Below are 19,744 nucleotides of genomic sequence, written 5' to 3'. Positions count from 1 at the left end.
CTTTCCGGTAATGGTGACAATTGAATTTATTACGTTTCAATGCCTGATGGTTACGTTACATATTTAGGTCAGGTTGAAACTCGTATATTATTTATTGAAGCGTTATTTCCTAGGGCTAGAGGTATCGTGCATATATATCCTCAATTATTAAAACGTGACACTTTTTATCGTGGTTGAAATTTGAGATGGGACAAAACAGTTTACTCCACTAAATTATTTTGTGGGCTCAAACCCATACCCTGGGGTTGGGCTGAGTGCCGATGCTGGATTATGAAATTGATTTGCGTGAAGACCTGACGCCGACGGAGAATACAAAGGGAGATATTCCGGCCGCTTGTCCAAAATTTTATATCAATCCTCCTGTGATTGTATATTATAATACTTTGTATCTAATTTTTATCTATTAATGTTATTCATTAACTATATAATCTCAATAATTTTGTTTAAAATGATTTAATTCTGTTTTATTTACAATTTTAAGACTTGCAACTTCTCGACTGTGAGGGGCCTTTTTTCGGTTTTGGCAATCCTACTGTTGAGGTTAAGATTATGTTGGATATTGAATTGAGTTGAGTTGAGTTGAGTTGAGATGATAAAATATTGTTAGAATATTATTTTTTAATATTATTATTATTTTGAGATTTAAAAAAATAGAATTGTTTATTATATTTTATATTAAAATTTAAAAAAATTGTAATGATAAGTTAAAATGAATTGAGATGAATTTAGGATCTAAACTCACCCTCAATTAATATGTCAAAAATAATTTATACAAGTCTTAAATAGATAAGTCTCGGATAGACTTTTATTAAAAAAGAAATTATACCTTAAAAAAGTATAAAAGAAAATATTTTTTTAGCAGGACATACCTTTTATAAAAAGAAATTATCTATTTAAAAACAACATCACTTACAATTAGAAATAAAAAGAGAGTAATATTTTGTTATTGCATCACGTCATCACTTCCACTTCAATGTACTATTGGGTGTCGATAAACGTTTAATTTTTCTGTATATATACGAACGAGTCATCCATAGTCGCTCCCAATCACTTCGAAAACTCCGAGTTCCGATTGAAACACAAAAATATGTCACTCTCCTTGCAATCTCCGCCCTTCTCAGCCCTCTCTTCCTCCTCCTCTCTCCAGGTATGTATGTGTGTATGTACGTATGGATAAATGGGTCTGTATGTAAGAAGTATGCATTTGTGTACGAGGGAGTGAATTGATTTTGATGTCAGGGGAGTTTGAGGTTCTCAGCTAGATCAACTGCTTCTAATCTGGTTACACTCAAGCTTCAGAGGTCGTTTCCTCAAATTCGAGCTTCCTCGGGATTTTCGTCCTCGCTCGACACTGGTTATATATCTGGCATTTAGATAGATCCTGATGCAATCTAAAATTTCATTTTTTTTTAACCGTATTGTATTTGAATTTTGACGTTGTTGTTGCTCATCTTGAGATAATTGCTGTTTTTTTAGGTGCGAGCACTGAATTGGATGCAGTGTCTAGCTTCAGCGAGATCGTTCCGGACACCGTCATTTTCGATGATTTCGAGAGGTTATCTATTCTTCTATCTTTTAATTTATTATTGTTATTATTTTTTGTTAGCTGGATATGGAAGTATTATTTAAATTGACTCTCATTAATTAGAAAATATGGAAACCAAATGAATATGTTCATCAAGCTCAGTCTAGCTCCACTTAGTGGAATTAATTGTTTCTTTTTAAGAACCAAGTAAAATAGGAATTATAGAACATATAATCCATTTACTTATTTATTTTTTTGGAGCGACAGAATGATGAGCTAGTGCTTTTGTTGATGCTTTTCTTATTATTCGAAATAGGTTTCCTCCAACAGCGGCTACAGTTAGCTCGGCACTACTTTTGGGTATATGTAGCCTTCCAGACACCATATTCAGAGTAAGGATCCAGTCTCATCAGAAAGGGCAAAAAACTAGATTTATGATTTGCATATTGATATTGAAATAACATATGGTGTTTTTGTTCGTCAATTGATTAATCTTTTTATTTTTCAGAATGCTATTGAAATGTCTTTGGCGGATTCAGGGTGTTATGGGCTAGAAAACTCTGAGTTGAGATTGTCATGTTTCTTTAATAAGGTTGGATTTCAAACGTCAAAATTATGAGATATGAATTTGATTGGTTAACTTGACAAAATGGTTTACAACAACTGATGGAAGTGTAGGCCTTGGTGAACGTTGGTGGTGACTTGGCAAAACTAGTCCCTGGTCGAGTTTCAACTGAAGTGGATGCACGTCTTGCTTATGACACACATGGCATTATCAGAAAGGTTGGTTTCTTTAATGTGTCATTGTTGATTCCTTGTTTCGGTGAAAATGCTTTACTTTCATGTTTGAAACGGAGTATATAGTATGGCTATTGATTTTCAATTTCCGTATATCAGTTATTGATTGATAATTCAAGCTCATTCAAGGGAAAAATATCTATTTTTTGTGCGTTTGTTTTTCACAAGTAATTGGGTTGGATAATGGCACCCTAGATTTGTTCTATCCGTCTTAATAGTAATTGGGTAGTGTTATATTGCAGGTGCATGACTTGTTGCATTTGTACAACGAAATTAATGTACCTCCCGAACGATTACTGTTTAAAATTCCCTCAACTTGGCAAGTGAGTATTTGAGCAAGATAGTTCTGTTTTTCACCTAGGAACCTTCCTTAAAGACTTGATTCATGGAAGCTAATGAATCTGTTCATACTTTTGTTCTAATCACTTATTGGCTCTGTATACAGGGAATAGAGGCCTCAAGATTGCTGGAATCTGAAGGCATACAGACTCATTTGACTTTTGTATACAGGTACACACTGTGATGAGTACTAGTGCTAGCTTGAAACTCTAAAACAATGATACAGTTTTATATTTTCTTTTATTTGGGACAGTTTTAAAATTATGTCATGCAATTTGAATTAAGAAAATGTATTATATGCTACTATATTTTTATTAAATTTAACATATTTAAAGAGTGTTACACCATGGTGAGGTACACTCAAGGTTATTTCTGGCTAGGGGTACCTATTTCTGACGTTTATGGGGATTAAAATCTTTATTCTCTGAACATGATATTTCATAAAATATCTTTCAGGCATGTAACAAAATCTATCAGGTTCAATTAAAGACATGGTTAATTCTCATGAATGATTTTGCCCTAGTCATTGTTTAAGTACATTGGCTTGTCTCAAGTTGCTTTGCTGTTATCCTTTGTGATACCCCATTCTAACAAGGGTAGGTGGTGTATTCCCACATTGTTTGAGAATGAGAAGTTCTTGCTCTTTATAGTGTTCCAATGGGGTTTCAATTGTATCATTAACTAGACCTTTTGGAGTATATGCTATATGGTTTGGGCCTTCCATTAGGGCATTACAAATGGTATCAGAACTTATCCCAACTAGAAATGTGGGACTTGAGCCTTGCCACCTATGACAGACTGGTTCAACGAGGACGTCGGGCATATAAGGGGGGAAGATTGTGATATCCCATTTTGATAAGGGTAGGTGGTGTATTGGATCCCACATTGCTTGGAAATGAGAAGTACTTGCTCTTTATAATGTTTTAATGAGGCTCCAATTGGATCATTGACTAGTCCTTTTGGAGTATAAACCATGTAGCTTGGGCCTTCCATTGGGGTGTTACATCCTTGGCATTCTTAGTTTATTAGATTTTCACATCTTGTGATGTATCTTAGTCATAGATGGTTTTGACCTGTTTTTTCAGCTTTGCACAAGCCGCAGCAGCAGCCCAAGCTGGTACTTCTGTTATTCAGATTTTTGTCGGGCGTATAAGGGTAATTTTTCATCTCTGTTGTGTATTGACATTTTCTGTGGAACCTTTAGTTTGGTCATTACAATGCATTCCTTGTCCTTCAGGATTGGGCACGCAACCATTCCGGTGACCCCGAGATTGAATCTGCTATCAAAAGGGGAGAGGATCCAGGGTTGGCTTTGGTTAGTTAAACAACACTGATCTTCTGATGTGAAATTAATTTTGATATAGTCTTGTGTAGTTTACCAATAAAAAAAAACTGCTTATGAGTTTCAAATATCATATTAAAATCTGATATTGTTGTTGTTTGGGACTGCGGGCAAACTTGTCTTTTGACAGCCCTGGGGATTGGATAAGGTGGTAAGGGTTTGGAGAGATTTTAGATACAATTCTTACTTAAGAAAAAGAAAGAGACATTCTCATTGAGTTGTAGACCTTTCATTTTAGTACTTCATTTTTAATTTTGTATTTTGCCAACCCTTATCCTGACTGTTCAACCAATGCTGTCAAGATCATTGAAATACTTTGTGGAATGCCATTTTTTTTTTTCCACAGAAAGCTTATTTGGTTTGGATACTAAAATCATCTCAACTCATTTCATCCTATCTCATCTAATCATTACAAATTTTTCAAAGTTTCAAATAAAAGACAATAAACTATTCAATTTTTTCAAATATCAAAACAAAAATAATATTAAAAAATAATATACTAACAATATTTTATTCAACTTTCAACTTTCATCTCAACTCACTATCCAAACCACCTTTTTACCCTCATTGATGGTGTTATTTCCACCTTGGCTGTGTGTGATACACCAGTCCATTTCAATTGTTTACCAAAGTCAAATGCCATTATGCCTTCCTCACTATTTCTATGCTTCTTGCCTTTTAATTAGTTATTGGCACCTTCAACTTGGACCATATTGCCCTCTTATGGTGTTGAGGGGCTGTAATTGGTTGGCGACCTTGGTGTTGCATGTGATCATGGTGTCACACAACCAGATTTCCCTCCTTTTGGCCAAATTGGGATCTCAACTTCCACTACCACATGCACGTCTTCCAATACTTGTGTCTTAACGTTACAAATTTGTAATTGGAGGTGTAAATTGATTTGTAGGTAACGTTTTATTTCATCATTTGTGGTTCCATAACTCAATGCATGCTTCATATTTCATATCATCTTGGAAACAAATCTTAAAGCTCATTTCTTTCAGCATTGAAATAAAAATCTGCCAAGTTGAATAGATTTCTGGTGCTGTTTTTGATCACTCTAGTGACTTGGGTCTACACTTAACAGCCCACGAAGATCAAAATATTCCTAAATCAGACATTCGGTATTTTGCCCTTGCAGGTGACAAAGGCTTATAATTACATTCACAAGAATGGATATAAATCAAAGTTGATGGCTGCAGCCGTTCGGAACAAGCAGGACTTATTCAGTCTCCTCGGGTAATCATATGACTCACCTTTTATCACATATATACCTGGCAATTCTTGAGAAGTTTTTTCAGAATAGCCGCCGATGCTTGTGTTTGTCTGTGCTCAGAGTTGACTACATTATTGCACCGTTGAAGATATTGCAATCTCTCAAAGAGTCTGTTACTGCTCCTGATGAGAAGTACTCTTTCGTTAGGAGACTCTCTCCAGAGTCTGCTGCCACCTACAATTTCAGTAAAGAAGAGGTCTGCTTTCTTTTCATATTCTTATCATGTATTCTCTTGAGCATCGGGATTTTCTGTGCTTGAACTGAAAAAAAAAAAAAAAAATAGGGAAATGTGGTGTCAAGGTCCTCTCCTTCAAAATATTATCATATTTCTGCAGTCACCATTGTCACTGACATATCGCTACCTTCCCCTTCAATGGGTAGCACAAACACTGAAGATTTCTCTCTCATTGGTTAGGTTGTTTAAGACTGAGATATAATATCCTGCTTGGAAAAACTTGACCAATTCATAGTTGCTATGCGACAACACCAAATTGCATGGGTAAAAATCAATTCTGCACAGATTACTAAAACATTACTGCTGCTAGTGACTCCTACTTTGATTTCTCTAATTGCTCTTAAATGGTTAACTAATCCACTGTTCATCTTCAGCTTGTGAAGTGGGACCAATTAAGCCTTGCATCAGCCATGGGACCGGCGGCTGTGGCGCTTCTGGCTTCTGGACTAGACGGTTATGTTAACCAAGCCAAGCGAGTGGAAGACTTCTTTGGGAAGATTTGGCCTCCCCCAAATGTTTGAGGAGCTCCCATCCCTTGCCATGCAGATCTTTCTGTTTCTCGAGAAAGCGATGTGAATTAGTGTTATCTTTTGCAACACCTGTTTCCATGTAGTGATTCTAGTCTATCTGTAAACTGTAATAACCGGAAGGAATGGTCCGATATGATGTATTAAATGGGAAGTAATGAAACTGGGAATGCAGGGAAAGTGTTTGAGAAAAAGTAGAGGATTGTATTGATAACTGGGAAATAGTTCGAGGCAAATCCCAACCTCCAAATGAACAAGGTTCTTACAAGCAATTTCATAATCTTCCCCCAACATTTTCCCTTCCCCCATGCTCTTCAGAATAACAAATTAGACTATTTAACAAAAGACACGTGTATTATAAAATACTGAATTACAAAAGGGCAAATTGGTAATTAAGTAATTTCTAAAATAACTAACTAGCTTCTAGAACACTTAGAGATGAAACACAACATTCCATTCTCTCAGCATGTCACTTATCTTTATCCCTTTCAACGTTGCATTTTGACTCCAAGGCTTAAGGTAATGAGCCGAATCTACAGCAAAATACTTTGGCTCCTAGCTGATCTGCATTTTCCTCATGGGCATCATTACATACTCCCCCACTCAAAGAACCTTGTCCATGATGTTTGCATTGGTGCAATTGTCACACACCTCCAAAAGAAGAGTATAGACAATGAAAAACCATTATCCATTGTCAAGATACTAATATCAAATGTCCAACCACCGAGATAAAAAACAAGTATATTCTTTTTGCCCAGAGATAAACATGCCACAACTGTTGTAACAAAAGGGACGAGTGAAAGCAGTTTCGAGCCAAGTAGGATAAACATAGGCGAAATATCAAGTGAAAAAATGGCAGAAGCCATCTGCATGGCAAGTAAAACTGGTAAGAACACTAGCACGATAATCAAACTCCCATAAGTAGCAATTGATACCAGAACCCTGCAAGCATGCTTGTGCATAGGGTCATCACGCAATGGATTGTAGGTTGTATAAGTAGGATCACAAGGAAAGTACAACACTCTATTATGCAAAACCCCTTTGAGAAGGCGAGCGAATAGGCTTATTTGTAGCATGTAAACAATTCCAACAACCCAATGAACCAATGAGCTTGAAAAGGAGAAGTTGAGAAGAATTTAACTCTTTGAGCCAGGGACTTCCCAAACATCCTTATAGTATTGATATCTATCCACCATCAACATATCAGAGGAAACACTCTAAGTTCAATGACAAGAAGAAAGCAACCTTTATCATGGTCATCAAATGCCTTATTGTTGCCAAACATTGTCTGAAGAGAGATGGAAATATCTCTACTATAGAAGCAATACCATAGAATCTCCCCATAGTCAAAGGCTCACCCTTAGTGTACCGACTCAACGCCACAATGCTAAGATAGAAGAGAACTAGAGAAAAGATAAAAATATATTCAACAACGAGAGTGGTAACATAAAAAAGTCGTGATACCCCAAGGCATATAAGTAATAGAGTTGTAACTAGCAATGCCGATGGCTTAGCATATGGGTGGATTGATAAAAACGCATCCTAGGTGTTCCATCCAATCCACTCCATCTCATCTCACCCTATCGATTGTTACGCCATTCCAACTAATTTGATTGTCTAACATTGTTGCTCCATTCCGACTAACATGATTGCCTTATTCAAAAGGGGTATGCAAAATTTTTATAATAAATAAGATCATAAATTTTACTAACAAAACAATAGGGATGGTCCAAGTAGGACATATAGTATACAAAATTATCATTTTTTCTTTTCATTTGAGAATTTTTTTCCCGAAATCTATGTTCTTTTTTCTATTGGTGGTTTGAATGTAAATTGGGTTTTCTAAGGTCTGGTTTGGTTTCACGAACTTTTGAAGCCATATCATTCTATCTAGGGGTGAATTTGGTCCGATCTCGGAGGCTACTTTTTGGACTGGGACCAAATTCCTTTAGTCTAGGATTTTCCCACCCTGGACTGGACTGAACCCCCAAAGGGACCTGACCGAACTAGTCTCTATCGGTTCGGTCTGGTTGGTCTGTTAGGTCCATATGATCTAAATGGCGCTGTTTAGATCCTACTTCACTCTAAACGTCCATAGCAACCCGTGAGTTTGCTCGATTTTCGTTCGAGTTGGCACTCAAGCGAAGATCAACCCATGAGTTTGCTTGATAAGCGCTCGACACACCGCTCAAGCGAATCACTAACTCTAGTGTTTGCTATAGGCCCATTTGACATGCCACTCGAGTCAAGAAGAAGAGAAAATGAGGGAGAAAACAATAGTAATAAAAAATCGAAGGTCCCTATGGGACTCTTCATAAGTATGCATGTGTACTACAAAAAAAAAAAAAAAAAAAAGCAATGAATAATTAAAATTTAGGAAAAATATTTTATGGAACTAATATTTTTTTATTACTATTGTCTATTTACACATAATGACATAAATTATCATATGATTTATGATATATTATTAATTGATAGTATATATTATTTAATATTTTATATAGTCAATGATAATAAATTAGATAAAAATTACATTATTAACTTATATAATTATTAAATAAAAATAATATATTAAATTATTACAAATATTTTAAATATATATATGGTTTGGTCCGATCCGGTCTAAAATTTATAGACCTCGGGACTGGACCGAACTTCTTCGGCCCACAATTTTTGGAATTGAGATCCAGTCCTATCCAGACCAAATTTTGTACACCTCTAATTCTATCTAATTTCATCTCAACACTCAAACACCATTTAAACATAAATATTTTTCAATTTTAAATTTCTAGATTTTTAAATTTTTCATCTAATAATTATAAATTTTCCAAACTTTTAAACAAAAATAAAAAATAATTCAACTTTTTCAAATCTCAAATTAAAAATAATATTAAAAAGTTATTCTAACATTCTTTATAATTAATTAATTTATTATTTTTTTTTATCTTCTAAAATTATATAAAAATCTTAAGCCAAATTATTTTATTATTATTTATAAATTATTTTATTATTATTTATTAATTTTTTATCTGATCCATATAACTAAACGAGTACTAATTGGTAGGTTTTAAATTTTGAGTATTAATTTTCATTTCTTTATTCGTGATTGTGGTGGGGTTCCCAAATCCATAGACTTCTGAAATTGGAAAAGATATGCAGAGGCCCCAATAAACTGTATCATCCGGAAATGACTATTCTGAAATTGGAACAGACAAGAGGCCCCATATAAAATGTGTCATCCGGAAATGACTTTTCTGAAATTGGATCCCCCGCGGACCACCCCCCTGCCAAAACGTGTTGCCACGTTTGGCTCCGGACCACGTGCATAGTGAAGAAGATAAGGATCAGAAGATCGTAAGCAAACAAGCTTGCTTTGTGATACATACATAAAACGCTCCTTAATTTTCTTTGATTAATTGTATTTAAAATTCTTTAATTTACCTATCTTAGTTTTCGTAATTACAGTGGATCGAATCTTTAGGTTTCCTTTTTTGAAGTAAGGAGCAGATTATCTCAAAATTACAGAAATCATTTGTGATTAATGATCCAGGGAAATTATATTAATACATAATGACATAGTCTCGTTTGTTTTAGAAAATATCTCATCTCATCTTATTATTATAATTTTTTTAACTTCTAATATAAAATAAAATATACAATTTAATTTTTTCAAATCTTAAAATAAAAATAATATTAAAAAATATATTAAAAACAAACGAACACTGTTGAGGTTTAAGTTTGAGAGTGGGTGGCAGTTCATGTTCATATTGTGTCAAGTTATAAGTATTAGACTATGTAAATCAATTCAAATATAATCCATTTAACTAAATGGGATAATATCCTAAAATTTTAACAAGATCTAGGCAAATAGCAGGTGACACATATAATTTATTTAATAATTAATTTAATTAAGTTAATATGGACATGGTTTATAGAATATAGAAATCCTTTTAGACCTGGTTAATTTAGAGACATTTTTCTTGGTACTATATGCAATGGCCATCGTTGCAACAACTTTGCCAAACGGAATGGAGAGAAAAAAATAATTTGGGAAGATGCTCTTCTTTCGTGGTCTGTGTTCCTCCACGCCATGATTGGGAAAAAATAAAACTAATTAAAAAGTTGAAAGCCGTTGGTCACGTGGATCATTTGCTACAGAAAAAAGCTAGCTAGATCACTAGTCACCATCTAGTGTTGGTTAAAACAATCATCCAATACATTATGACAATGAATATATATATATATATATATATATATAAATTTGTATTTTTTATTTTTTGAATCATGTGACGGTTCTGAATTTGAGATTAAAAAATTATTTCAAAAAGAGAAATTTTTTTTATATATATTTTTAATCATTATAAATATTTTTAAAAAAATAAAAAATTCACAACATCATTAAAAAATATTTTTTTAATCATTCAGTAAAAAAAATAAAAAATCCAAGTCTCATTCGGGATATTTTTTGAGTTCTGAATTCGACACCCAAAATATTTCTCTTATTTTTTTTGGCTTATGGGTTTGGACTCCATCCGCGGTAGCTTGTGATTGTATAGGTTTTTATATTTAATTTGGGTGAGATTGGTTTTTTATTTGTTGAGATGTGATTCTTTATTTTATTAAAAGTTTTCATCCATAAGAAGTGAGGGTTAATACCGTCTTCATTTTTATTAAAAATAAAAATAAAAATAAATATTTACCTATATATATAATTAATTAATTAAATTTCAAGGATCAAAGCGATCCACTTTCTTGCATGATTGCAGTAGGGACCCAAGAGACAATAATGATATATTACGAATTTGGTATAATTCCTATCCCATTTAACTTCCACGGAGACAAATTAAGGTGGCATGTGGGTCAGCATGTGAAAAAATGAAGAGGCAACTGGGAATATGAGCTAGCAAATGGAGATTATGATCTGGTTCATGTGTATTCTTTTCATCATTTTTGTCTCTCCTCAATAATCATAACCAATAACAGAGAAAGCTACAATTATTATTATTAGTATTATTATTGCTATTATTTTAAACTCCATTATTGACCTAAAAAAGTAGGTCCTAATAAGCGCCTAGTCATGATCTCTTGCGTACGTGTTTGGAATCATTTTCTCTGACGACTCTGTCAAAACTACACATGGGATAGATTCAGATTGGAAGGCCACGTAATTATAATTTTGATCAGGTAAACAGTCTAATGGTTCATTAGCAAGCAGCTGTCCCTTTCAAATATGAGTCATCAACTCTGAATTATTTGATCTTTTCCAGTGAAATAATAGCCCCAAAAATGTTTGTGGAGGCAGTTAACTACGTACCCTAATAATGGAGTATTGTAATAGATCAGCGTTGCTTCTTAGATCGAGTGATTACACGTACGCACATATATATATATTCTTCTTTCAATATTTAAGATAGAGTTGTATTATATAAAAATCTCATATTTTACACATTACTTAAAAATATATAATTTTATTTTTTTATCCTCATATTTCAAATTTCATTAAAGAAAAATTTTATAAATCATACTATCATCTCATTTTCATCCAACTAAGTATAATGTGACATATTTATTACCATTAAATAATTCTTTATTATATAATTCTTTATCATCTAATGATAATAAATATATCACATACCATTTAATATGATTAAAATATGATGAGAATGTGATATGTAACATTATTCTTTTTCTTCAAGATAATGTTTCTTTGTTTCTCATTATCTAATCTTGGGGTGTCTATCAATCAAAATTTACTGTTTTATTTTATATTTTTTTCAAAGAAAATTAAGTAAAGGTTTCCTGGTTGAGTTCTTGACGTGTGGATGTCGTTTAGGATCAAAACAGTCCTGATCAACTGATAATGTTGACGGAATATGTGCCAGCTCAGCTCGATCTAATTGATATAAGATGGGGGAAAAATGGCAACCTAACTAACTTGCATTATTAACATGTGACAAAGGATATAATTGATGAAAAGTTAGGGGGTCGGAAGTCATAGTCTGAATTGGTCTCCTAAACTTAATGTGCAGCAACCAATAGGAGTGTAGAGGGTGGCATTATTTATTACACTAAGCTTTCACGACCAATAAAGCATTGCCCCATATCGATGACCCCAAAAAAAAGAGGCTCCACCAACCGCCCAGGTTAGCATTAAACTTCGTTGCAATAAGTTTGGAGCCAACAAGGAATGTCCAACCTCGTTTCTGCAACATCCTTACCTGTATAATGCCTATATATACGTGGTACTGGAATTTGTATGACTCAAAGCCTCGCAAATCCCTCTCTCTCGCTGATCCCTTCCCCACCAATTGCAGGAAAACCAACCAGAGCACATGAGAAACAGAGAGCTCGCCCAAACATCCATATTTGAAACAGTACTTTTAACGAGAGAATAACAAGGAGCGAAAGGAGAGCAAACAGAGGGTCTCTCCATCTCTTTTTTTTAATCCCATTTTCTGGTTGCTTACCCTCTCTGTTGTTACAAAACCCCAGCTGGTACCATGGTGGTGTCTACCCTATTACGGTCCTTCTCATCAAAGCATGAGGACCCCGCCGCCGCCACCTTACCTAGCTCCACCACCCCTCTCCTCTATGAACCCCACCCCGGGGAATTGGATCTGGAGAGGCGCTGGCCACCCAAGAGGGCTGCCCTCGTGGTCATTTTTGGGTTCTTGTTGCTTGCACTATTTTTGGCCATTCTCATTGCTGATCTGAATTCAGATGTCCATGCAAATGGGAATGTATCATTGGCTACGTCGGGATCATCGATGGCGTCGGAGCCCTTGAAGCTGGTGTCACGTGGGGTATCCGCTGGCGTGTCCGAGAAGGCGAACGGGGTATTTGCCTGCGTCAATGTCGTGTCGTTTCCATGGAACAATACCATGTTGTCATGGCAGAGGACTGCTTATCATTTCCAGCCTGAGAAGAATTGGATGAACGGTATGTTAATTTGTAAATCTAATCATTTATTTTCTCTCGGCTTGTTTGTTGGTTTTAAAAAATAAAAACTCAGTCAATTTACTTTTGCCTATTCTTTGTATACTTTATTATTTATATATTTTATTGATATGATTGATTGCATTATTTTTTTAATATAAAATAAATATTTTGGCCAATAACATTAGTAGAGTGTATAAAAAATAAATAAAAAAAATTATATATAGCAGAACTCTTTGAGAAATACTCTAGTAATAAATAGATTATAAAAAAATAATCTTATAAACTGATATGATTTTATGTAATTTATTAGATCTAATATTTTATAATAAAAATAATTTAATAAATCATATCAATTTATGATAAAATTATTTTTAAGTAATACTTTTATAGTAAGAGTAATTCTTTTTTGGTCTCAAAAGAGTTCTCTATTGTATCAAGGTCGTCGAATAGACAGCTCGCATTAACATTTAAAAAGTGACATAGAAGGGTGTAAAAGGCGTTCATAACTGGCAAAAAGTGCTATTAATTTTACTTATAAATAAAAAATAAAAAATAAAAAAATAGTGCTATTAACTGGTTTGCAGAGTTACATGTTTTCCACGTTGTCAGATAGTGACGATACAGGCACTGACGACAATCAAAATGTCAATATGTGTTTTAAGCAATAATAGGCGAATTTATTAATTTACAACATTAATCAAACGCTTATTTTTTTCCCTTCTCTGTTTTTTTTTTTCTGGCTGCGTGCTGCAACTATCATGCGGGGAATCTGGCTGGCTCTGCTTCAGATCCTAACGGTAAGACCTTCCTCTCCAATTTAGGTCGCCAGATATGACTTACTCTTGCGAAAAATAAAGAGAAAAAGGAAAGATAAAACGTTGGCAGATGTTTATCTATTTATTTTCATAGCTATGATATATTGGCCCCCATCTTGAACACCTAGACGATTGATGATTTCTGTGTTATGATGATCAAATCTTTGGAAATGAGATTTCAGGAAATTAGGTCATTTCAATAATCTATCACAATAGTGGATGGTTACAACTGTTCAATAGCATAATCATATGAGAATTGTGGGTCAAAATGATGACAGACCAAGTAGAAAAATACTTGCTTGCCAAATCTTAGTCGGAATTTTGCTATTCTGGTTGGTATTAACTTGTTGAGGTGGCTGGTTCAAAAGTTAGTCTGGTCATAGTTTTATGTATGATGCATCGGGTTGCTTGGTACCTGTTGGTTGGCGATGAAAAGTCGGGCATGTTACCTTGAGTGTGGTTGGCGGTGACGGTCTCATTAATGATTGATTTAAAATGAGTTGAGTTTGATTCAACAACACAACGAGTTCTCATAAGAGTATCAAGGGAAAAAAAAAAAGAAGTTCCAGGACAAGGCAAGAATCAGTTTTATAACTATAACTATTCCAAAACCCGTCGCCAAACTAAGCCGAATCATTTAACAATTTCTGTAATTTTTTTCATCCATAATTTGCTAACTGTTACAATCCACTTGCAAAATACTACAGGCCCTATGTATTACAAGGGATGGTACCACTTCTTTTACCAATACAATCCTAATGGAGCAGTGTGGGGTGACATAGTTTGGGGTCATGCTGTCTCCAAGGACCTGATACATTGGCTTCACCTCCCCTTAGCAATGGTTGCTGATCAGTGGTATGACATGAATGGTGTTTGGACAGGATCTGCTACAATCCTTCCTGATGGCCAAGTTATCATGCTTTACACTGGATCCACAAATGAATCAGTGCAGGTTCAAAATCTTGCATATCCAGCCAACTTGTCTGATCCCCTCCTCATAAACTGGGTCAAGTACTCTGGCAACCCGGTCCTTCACCCTCCACCAGGCATTGATTCGCAGGATTTCCGTGACCCAACAACGGCTTGGTACACCTCGGACGGGAAATGGAACATTGCCATAGGGTCCAAGGTTAACAAAACAGGCATTACTTTGATCTACAGCACCGAGGACTTCAAGAACTTCGAGCTTTCAGATGGGGTGCTGTATTCTTTCCCTGGCACTGGAATGTGGGAGTGTGTGGACTTCTATCCTGTGTCTAATACATCTATAAAGGGTTTGGACACATCGGTTAAGGGCCCTGGAGTGAAGCATGTAATCAAAACAAGCCTTGATCAGGATAGAAACGATTATTATACACTCGGGACTTATGATGAGAAGACAGGTAAATGGGTTCCTGATAACACCACGATTGGTCTTGGATTGAGGTATGACTATGGGATGTTTTACGCATCCAAATCGTTCTATGATTTGCATAAGGGAAGGAGGGTGTTGTGGGGTTGGATTCAAGAGTCTGATAGTGAAATTGCTGATGTGAAGAAGGGCTGGGCATCAGTTCAGGTATGCTGATTTCTTTCTAGCTAAAAGTCATAGGTTATCATGAATTTGTTTTTGAGTAACGTAACCGAAAGAAATACCATGAGCTTGTATATCTTGCGTGATTAACTTTCCCTGACAAGATTTTCATGTTTGTGTAATGATCCTCTGCAGAGTATTCCAAGGACAGTGTTGCTTGATACAAAGACTGGTACCAATTTGCTTCAATGGCCAGTGGAGGAGGTAGACAGTTTGAGATTGACCAGCAAAGTGTTTGACAAGGTGGAGGTCAAGGCAGGATCAGTCGTTCCTCTAGATGTTGGCACAGCCACGCAGGTAGATATTGTCGCCGAGTTTGAGTTAGATAAGGAGGCTTTAGAGAGGACAGCCCAAACCAATGTGGAATTCAGCTGCAGCACCAGTGGTGGAGCTGCTGAACGTGGCGCACTGGGACCCTTTGGACTTCTTGTTCTTGCAGATGAGAGCCTTAACGAGCACACTCCTGTGTATTTCTATATTGCCAAAGGAACTGACGGCAATCTCACAACTTTCTTCTGTGCTGATCAAACAAGGTATTCTATGGTCTTTCTAATTCTGTTCCTTGTTTGATTATTATCTTGATTTGATTTTTTTATCTCTATTATTATGCACTCAAAAAATAAAGTACTTGATTGTTTCCTTTCAGGTCTTCTGAGGCAACTGATGTCGATAAAAAAATTTATGGGAGCACCATTCCAATACTAAAAGATGAAAAGTTGTCTGTGAGATTACTGGTTAGTAGAGCTTTGGTTTTAGTTCTAAACGATTGAATGTGTTGCTATAATTAACTAGATCCATGCATCAACTTTTATATTTGCGTGTACATTTATGGTAATCCAGGTGGATCATTCAATCATTGAAAGCTTTGCTCAAGGTGGGAGGACCTGCATCACTTCTCGTGTCTATCCAACAAAAGCAATCTATGGAGCTGCTCGGATATTTCTGTTCAACAATGCTACTGAAGCCAGTGTGACTTCATCTCTCAAGATATGGCAGATGAATTCTGCATTCATACGCCCCTTCCGCCCTGAGCAAGATAATTGAATTGAGCAGAGACAAAGAAGATGATGAAAACATGATGAGCTTCTTTTGCAATCTGCATAATGCACGAATCAAACGTCCAAGCCCAATCAATTTATCTTATGGGAAAGTGATCATCATGTTGATCACATTGGGAACAAAAATGTAGGGACTTGTTGCGAGATAGCGTAACGTTTACCACCATTGCAATCGGTGGCAGTGCCATTGAAGCTCCGAGTTTGGTGCTCTGTCTGTACCATTAATTCTGTACCATAATTGTTGGAGTGGAAGGCCTAATTTGATTACGCGGTTCAAATGAGATGAGATGATATGAGACGTTGTGTTAAAAATTAAAAAAAATATTATTATAATATAATTTTTGTTTTAAAATTTATTCCGAAGAAGTGGTTCACAACTTTGACTAGAATTAGGAAAATACAAATAACAACATTAAAACCAAGAAAAATAGGATATGAGAACTTAGACGAGAATTGGTTTTTAGGTCTTTCATCAAAGGATTGACCCGTCTATCAAATCTTATCAAAATTTGAAAAAATACACTTACGTAATTGACCCGTCTATTTGTTATTAACTTTCCTTAATTCAAATCTGGGTGGGCCTTTTGAAGTTTATGAGGCCTATGCTGAATGCTCTTTTTTATCCCAATCTGCCCCCTTGTAAAGAAAAATTGTCTGTTTTTGCTCATATTTTATAACTGTGAAGTGATGCAGCTAAAACAAATTTCATAAAAGTAAAATTATAGATCGACTAATTTTATGTAATACATTAAATCTATTTTATAATAAAAATAATTTTATAATTTAATATATTATATTAAATTACGTTATTTTATAAGTTTAATCTTATAAAAAAATTTGTAGATAAAGATTATCTTAAGTAAAAGGCAAAAAAAAAAAATATATATATATATATATATATATAAAGGCAAGAGGCAAGGTACCTCCTGGTTGAGGTTGTTTGCTTCTTGGTACTTTTATCTAATAATAAATAATAATAAAAAATGCATGCTAATATGTCGTATGAGTTTATTTTTTCATTTTGATTGTTTATGTATTTAATTTTTTTATTTAATAATTAAGAAAATAATTTTTAATATATTGATATATATTTTTTTTAAAAATATATTAAAAAATATAAAAATAAAAAAATAACTTTATATTAGCAGACACGTCCCGCAATCAAAGGTGGACCGCACGCTAAGGACTCAATAAGGCGTAATATGTGTAATTACTCATAAAAGGAAAACGTAACTGCCTTGAGAAACCTCGAAGGCTATCGCTGCTTAATCTTAAAAAATTGTTTTGCTTATTTAATAGTTGTCTGCTACTGCTATCGGAGCCAATCGCGGCCTGATTTGCAGTTGGCAAATTGTATATTTTTTTAAAAAAATTTTACTCATTATTTTTATTTTTTATTTTTTTTCTCTTATGTGTAATATAATGATGATAGGTAAATGATTTTTTTTTTTCTTTTTCATTTTAATTGCGCCTTGCTACCACAACTGCAAGGCAATAAATGTTTTATTTAATCTCAGTTAAAGCTATTTATTTTTAGGACGTGCTACGTCCACAGAATCCTCTGCCGATAAATTAAAATCCTTTTATTTTTTTATTTTTTTTACTTTTACCATTTTTTAAACTATTTAGAGATTTTTTTAAAAATAAAAAAATCACATATTCATTTAAAAATATTTATTTAATTACTAAATAAAAAAAATTAAAAAAAAAAAAACCACCAACGATGACTACCTTACGTGGGAAAAGCATTTCCCTTGTTTTTTTAATAGGCAACCTAATCCAATTATTATAATACGACCCATTTTTATAGGCAACCTAATCAAGTTGATAAAGCTGTCGACGCAGTCCAAGCAAGACTTTAACGTGACAACATTTTTATTTTTTTTAATGCAATTATATTGACGATCTTTTAAAATGGAAAATAATTCGTCTATAGGGAACAAAATAATTCGTTACTTTTTCTAGGGTTTGATGGTTTTTCAATTTAACTAGGTCTGGGAAGAACTCTCATGATGGAGTTCAAGTTAATATTTTAACTCTAAATTTTAAAATGGAAAATAAATAAATCATATTTAAAATAAATTTTATAATATTTATTGTTGTTTTGTGTGTTCGGGTAAAATATTTAAAAAAATCTTAATCCAATTGTGTCATATGATACTGAAGACTTCGATCACTGTACAGTCACTTCCACCTTGAATCTCATTTCTTAAAATCTATGCCACTATACGTAGCACTAAAAATTCTAAATCCCAACAAACATGTTATGTTAGGGCTATAATCGAATTAAGTCGATTTGGTATTTGGATTATAAAGTTCCGCTCTGTTTACAAAAGTCTAGCTTGAATTTTAGATTTTTATCTTATTTTTGTTCAGGCTCGACTCAGGAGCTGAGCTCCCAACTCGAGCTCGAGTCGAGTCCGCTTGATTTTGAATTGATTATTTTTTATTTCTAACTAAAATTTAGTAATTAAGAAATTACATAATTTGTAAAATACAAATTTGAAGTTCAATGGAATTTTATAACTAACAAATATACTCTCTATTGAATTAAAAAAATTGTAAAATTTTATAAATAATTAATATATAACTAATTATGTTTATCCCTAATAACTATATAGAATAAATCTGCTCATTAGCTAGTTACCAAACCCCACACCCCACACTCTACGTGTCAAACCAGTGAACCGGTTCTCTCAATCCACCCCACCGAAGCACGAAAGCGCGATTTCCCTCTCCCTTCAAAAATTATACCCAAGGTGGAGGAGTTGAGCTAGGTAGTAGTGGCTCTCGATGGTACAAGCTAGGAATAGAGACAGAGGCAACGACAGCGGCTGACTAGGCTTCATGGTCTTGCTACTGTGTGGTGGCTCGTGGCGACTGTGGGGGTGGTCAAGGGTGGCATTGACCGAGAGGAAAAAATGGGGTAAGACTTCGGGGGGAGGGCTGGGTGAGGGATGGCGTCATGGCATGGAGTGGTGGCTCGGAGTGGCCTTGCGGTGGTGCTGCGCCGTGGAGGAAGGCAACGCACAGTGGAGGTACACGGATTTGTTGGGATTCGAGAGGGAGGGAGAGAGAGAGCGTTGACAAGAGACTAAGGGAGAAAAGACCCATGGTGGCTTAACGGCAAGAAAAGCCATTCGCGGTGGCGCAGTTGGCGGCGTTCGATGGTTTCGTGGAGAGAAATCAAGGGAAAGGGAGAGAGAAGCTTCAAGTGTGAGCTGGGGAGGAGTCGTGGGAGGAAGGGGATCGAAGGTGAATGTCGGGAGGGTGCCAGTGGGTAGCGTCTATAACATTGGGAAGAGATAGAGATTGGG

General features: G+C 34.8%; 2 protein-coding genes across 2 annotated transcripts; both read left to right on the top strand.

The window, feature by feature from the left end:
* Positions 1–955: 955 nt before the first annotated feature.
* Positions 956–6,335, top strand: LOC109011398 (transaldolase). The gene is made up of 13 exons (XM_018992587.2): positions 956–1,147; positions 1,240–1,354; positions 1,477–1,555; positions 1,842–1,917; positions 2,034–2,117; positions 2,204–2,308; positions 2,566–2,646; positions 2,769–2,833; positions 3,748–3,817; positions 3,900–3,977; positions 5,146–5,243; positions 5,341–5,476; positions 5,890–6,335. The coding sequence occupies exons 1-13, from the start codon at positions 1,088–1,090 to the stop codon at positions 6,034–6,036; spliced, it is 1,194 nt and encodes a 397-aa protein (XP_018848132.1). The 5' UTR covers positions 956–1,087; the 3' UTR covers positions 6,037–6,335.
* A 5,707-nt stretch (positions 6,336–12,042) lies between these two features.
* LOC109011390 (acid beta-fructofuranosidase-like) lies at positions 12,043–16,781 on the top strand. Its single transcript, XM_018992574.2, has 6 exons — positions 12,043–12,981; positions 13,770–13,778; positions 14,504–15,354; positions 15,505–15,902; positions 16,016–16,103; positions 16,210–16,781. Exons 1-6 carry the CDS (start codon positions 12,543–12,545, stop codon positions 16,411–16,413), a joined length of 1,989 nt encoding a protein of 662 aa, XP_018848119.1. The 5' UTR covers positions 12,043–12,542; the 3' UTR covers positions 16,414–16,781.
* The last annotated feature ends 2,963 nt before the right edge of the window (positions 16,782–19,744 follow it).

The sequence above is a fragment of the Juglans regia genome, chromosome 2 (genome assembly GCF_001411555.2).
Source record: "Juglans regia cultivar Chandler chromosome 2, Walnut 2.0, whole genome shotgun sequence".
NCBI lineage: Eukaryota > Viridiplantae > Streptophyta > Magnoliopsida > Fagales > Juglandaceae > Juglans > Juglans regia.
The sequence above is the reverse complement of the archived record's forward strand: the minus strand, read 5'-3'. Positions and strand labels throughout refer to the sequence as shown.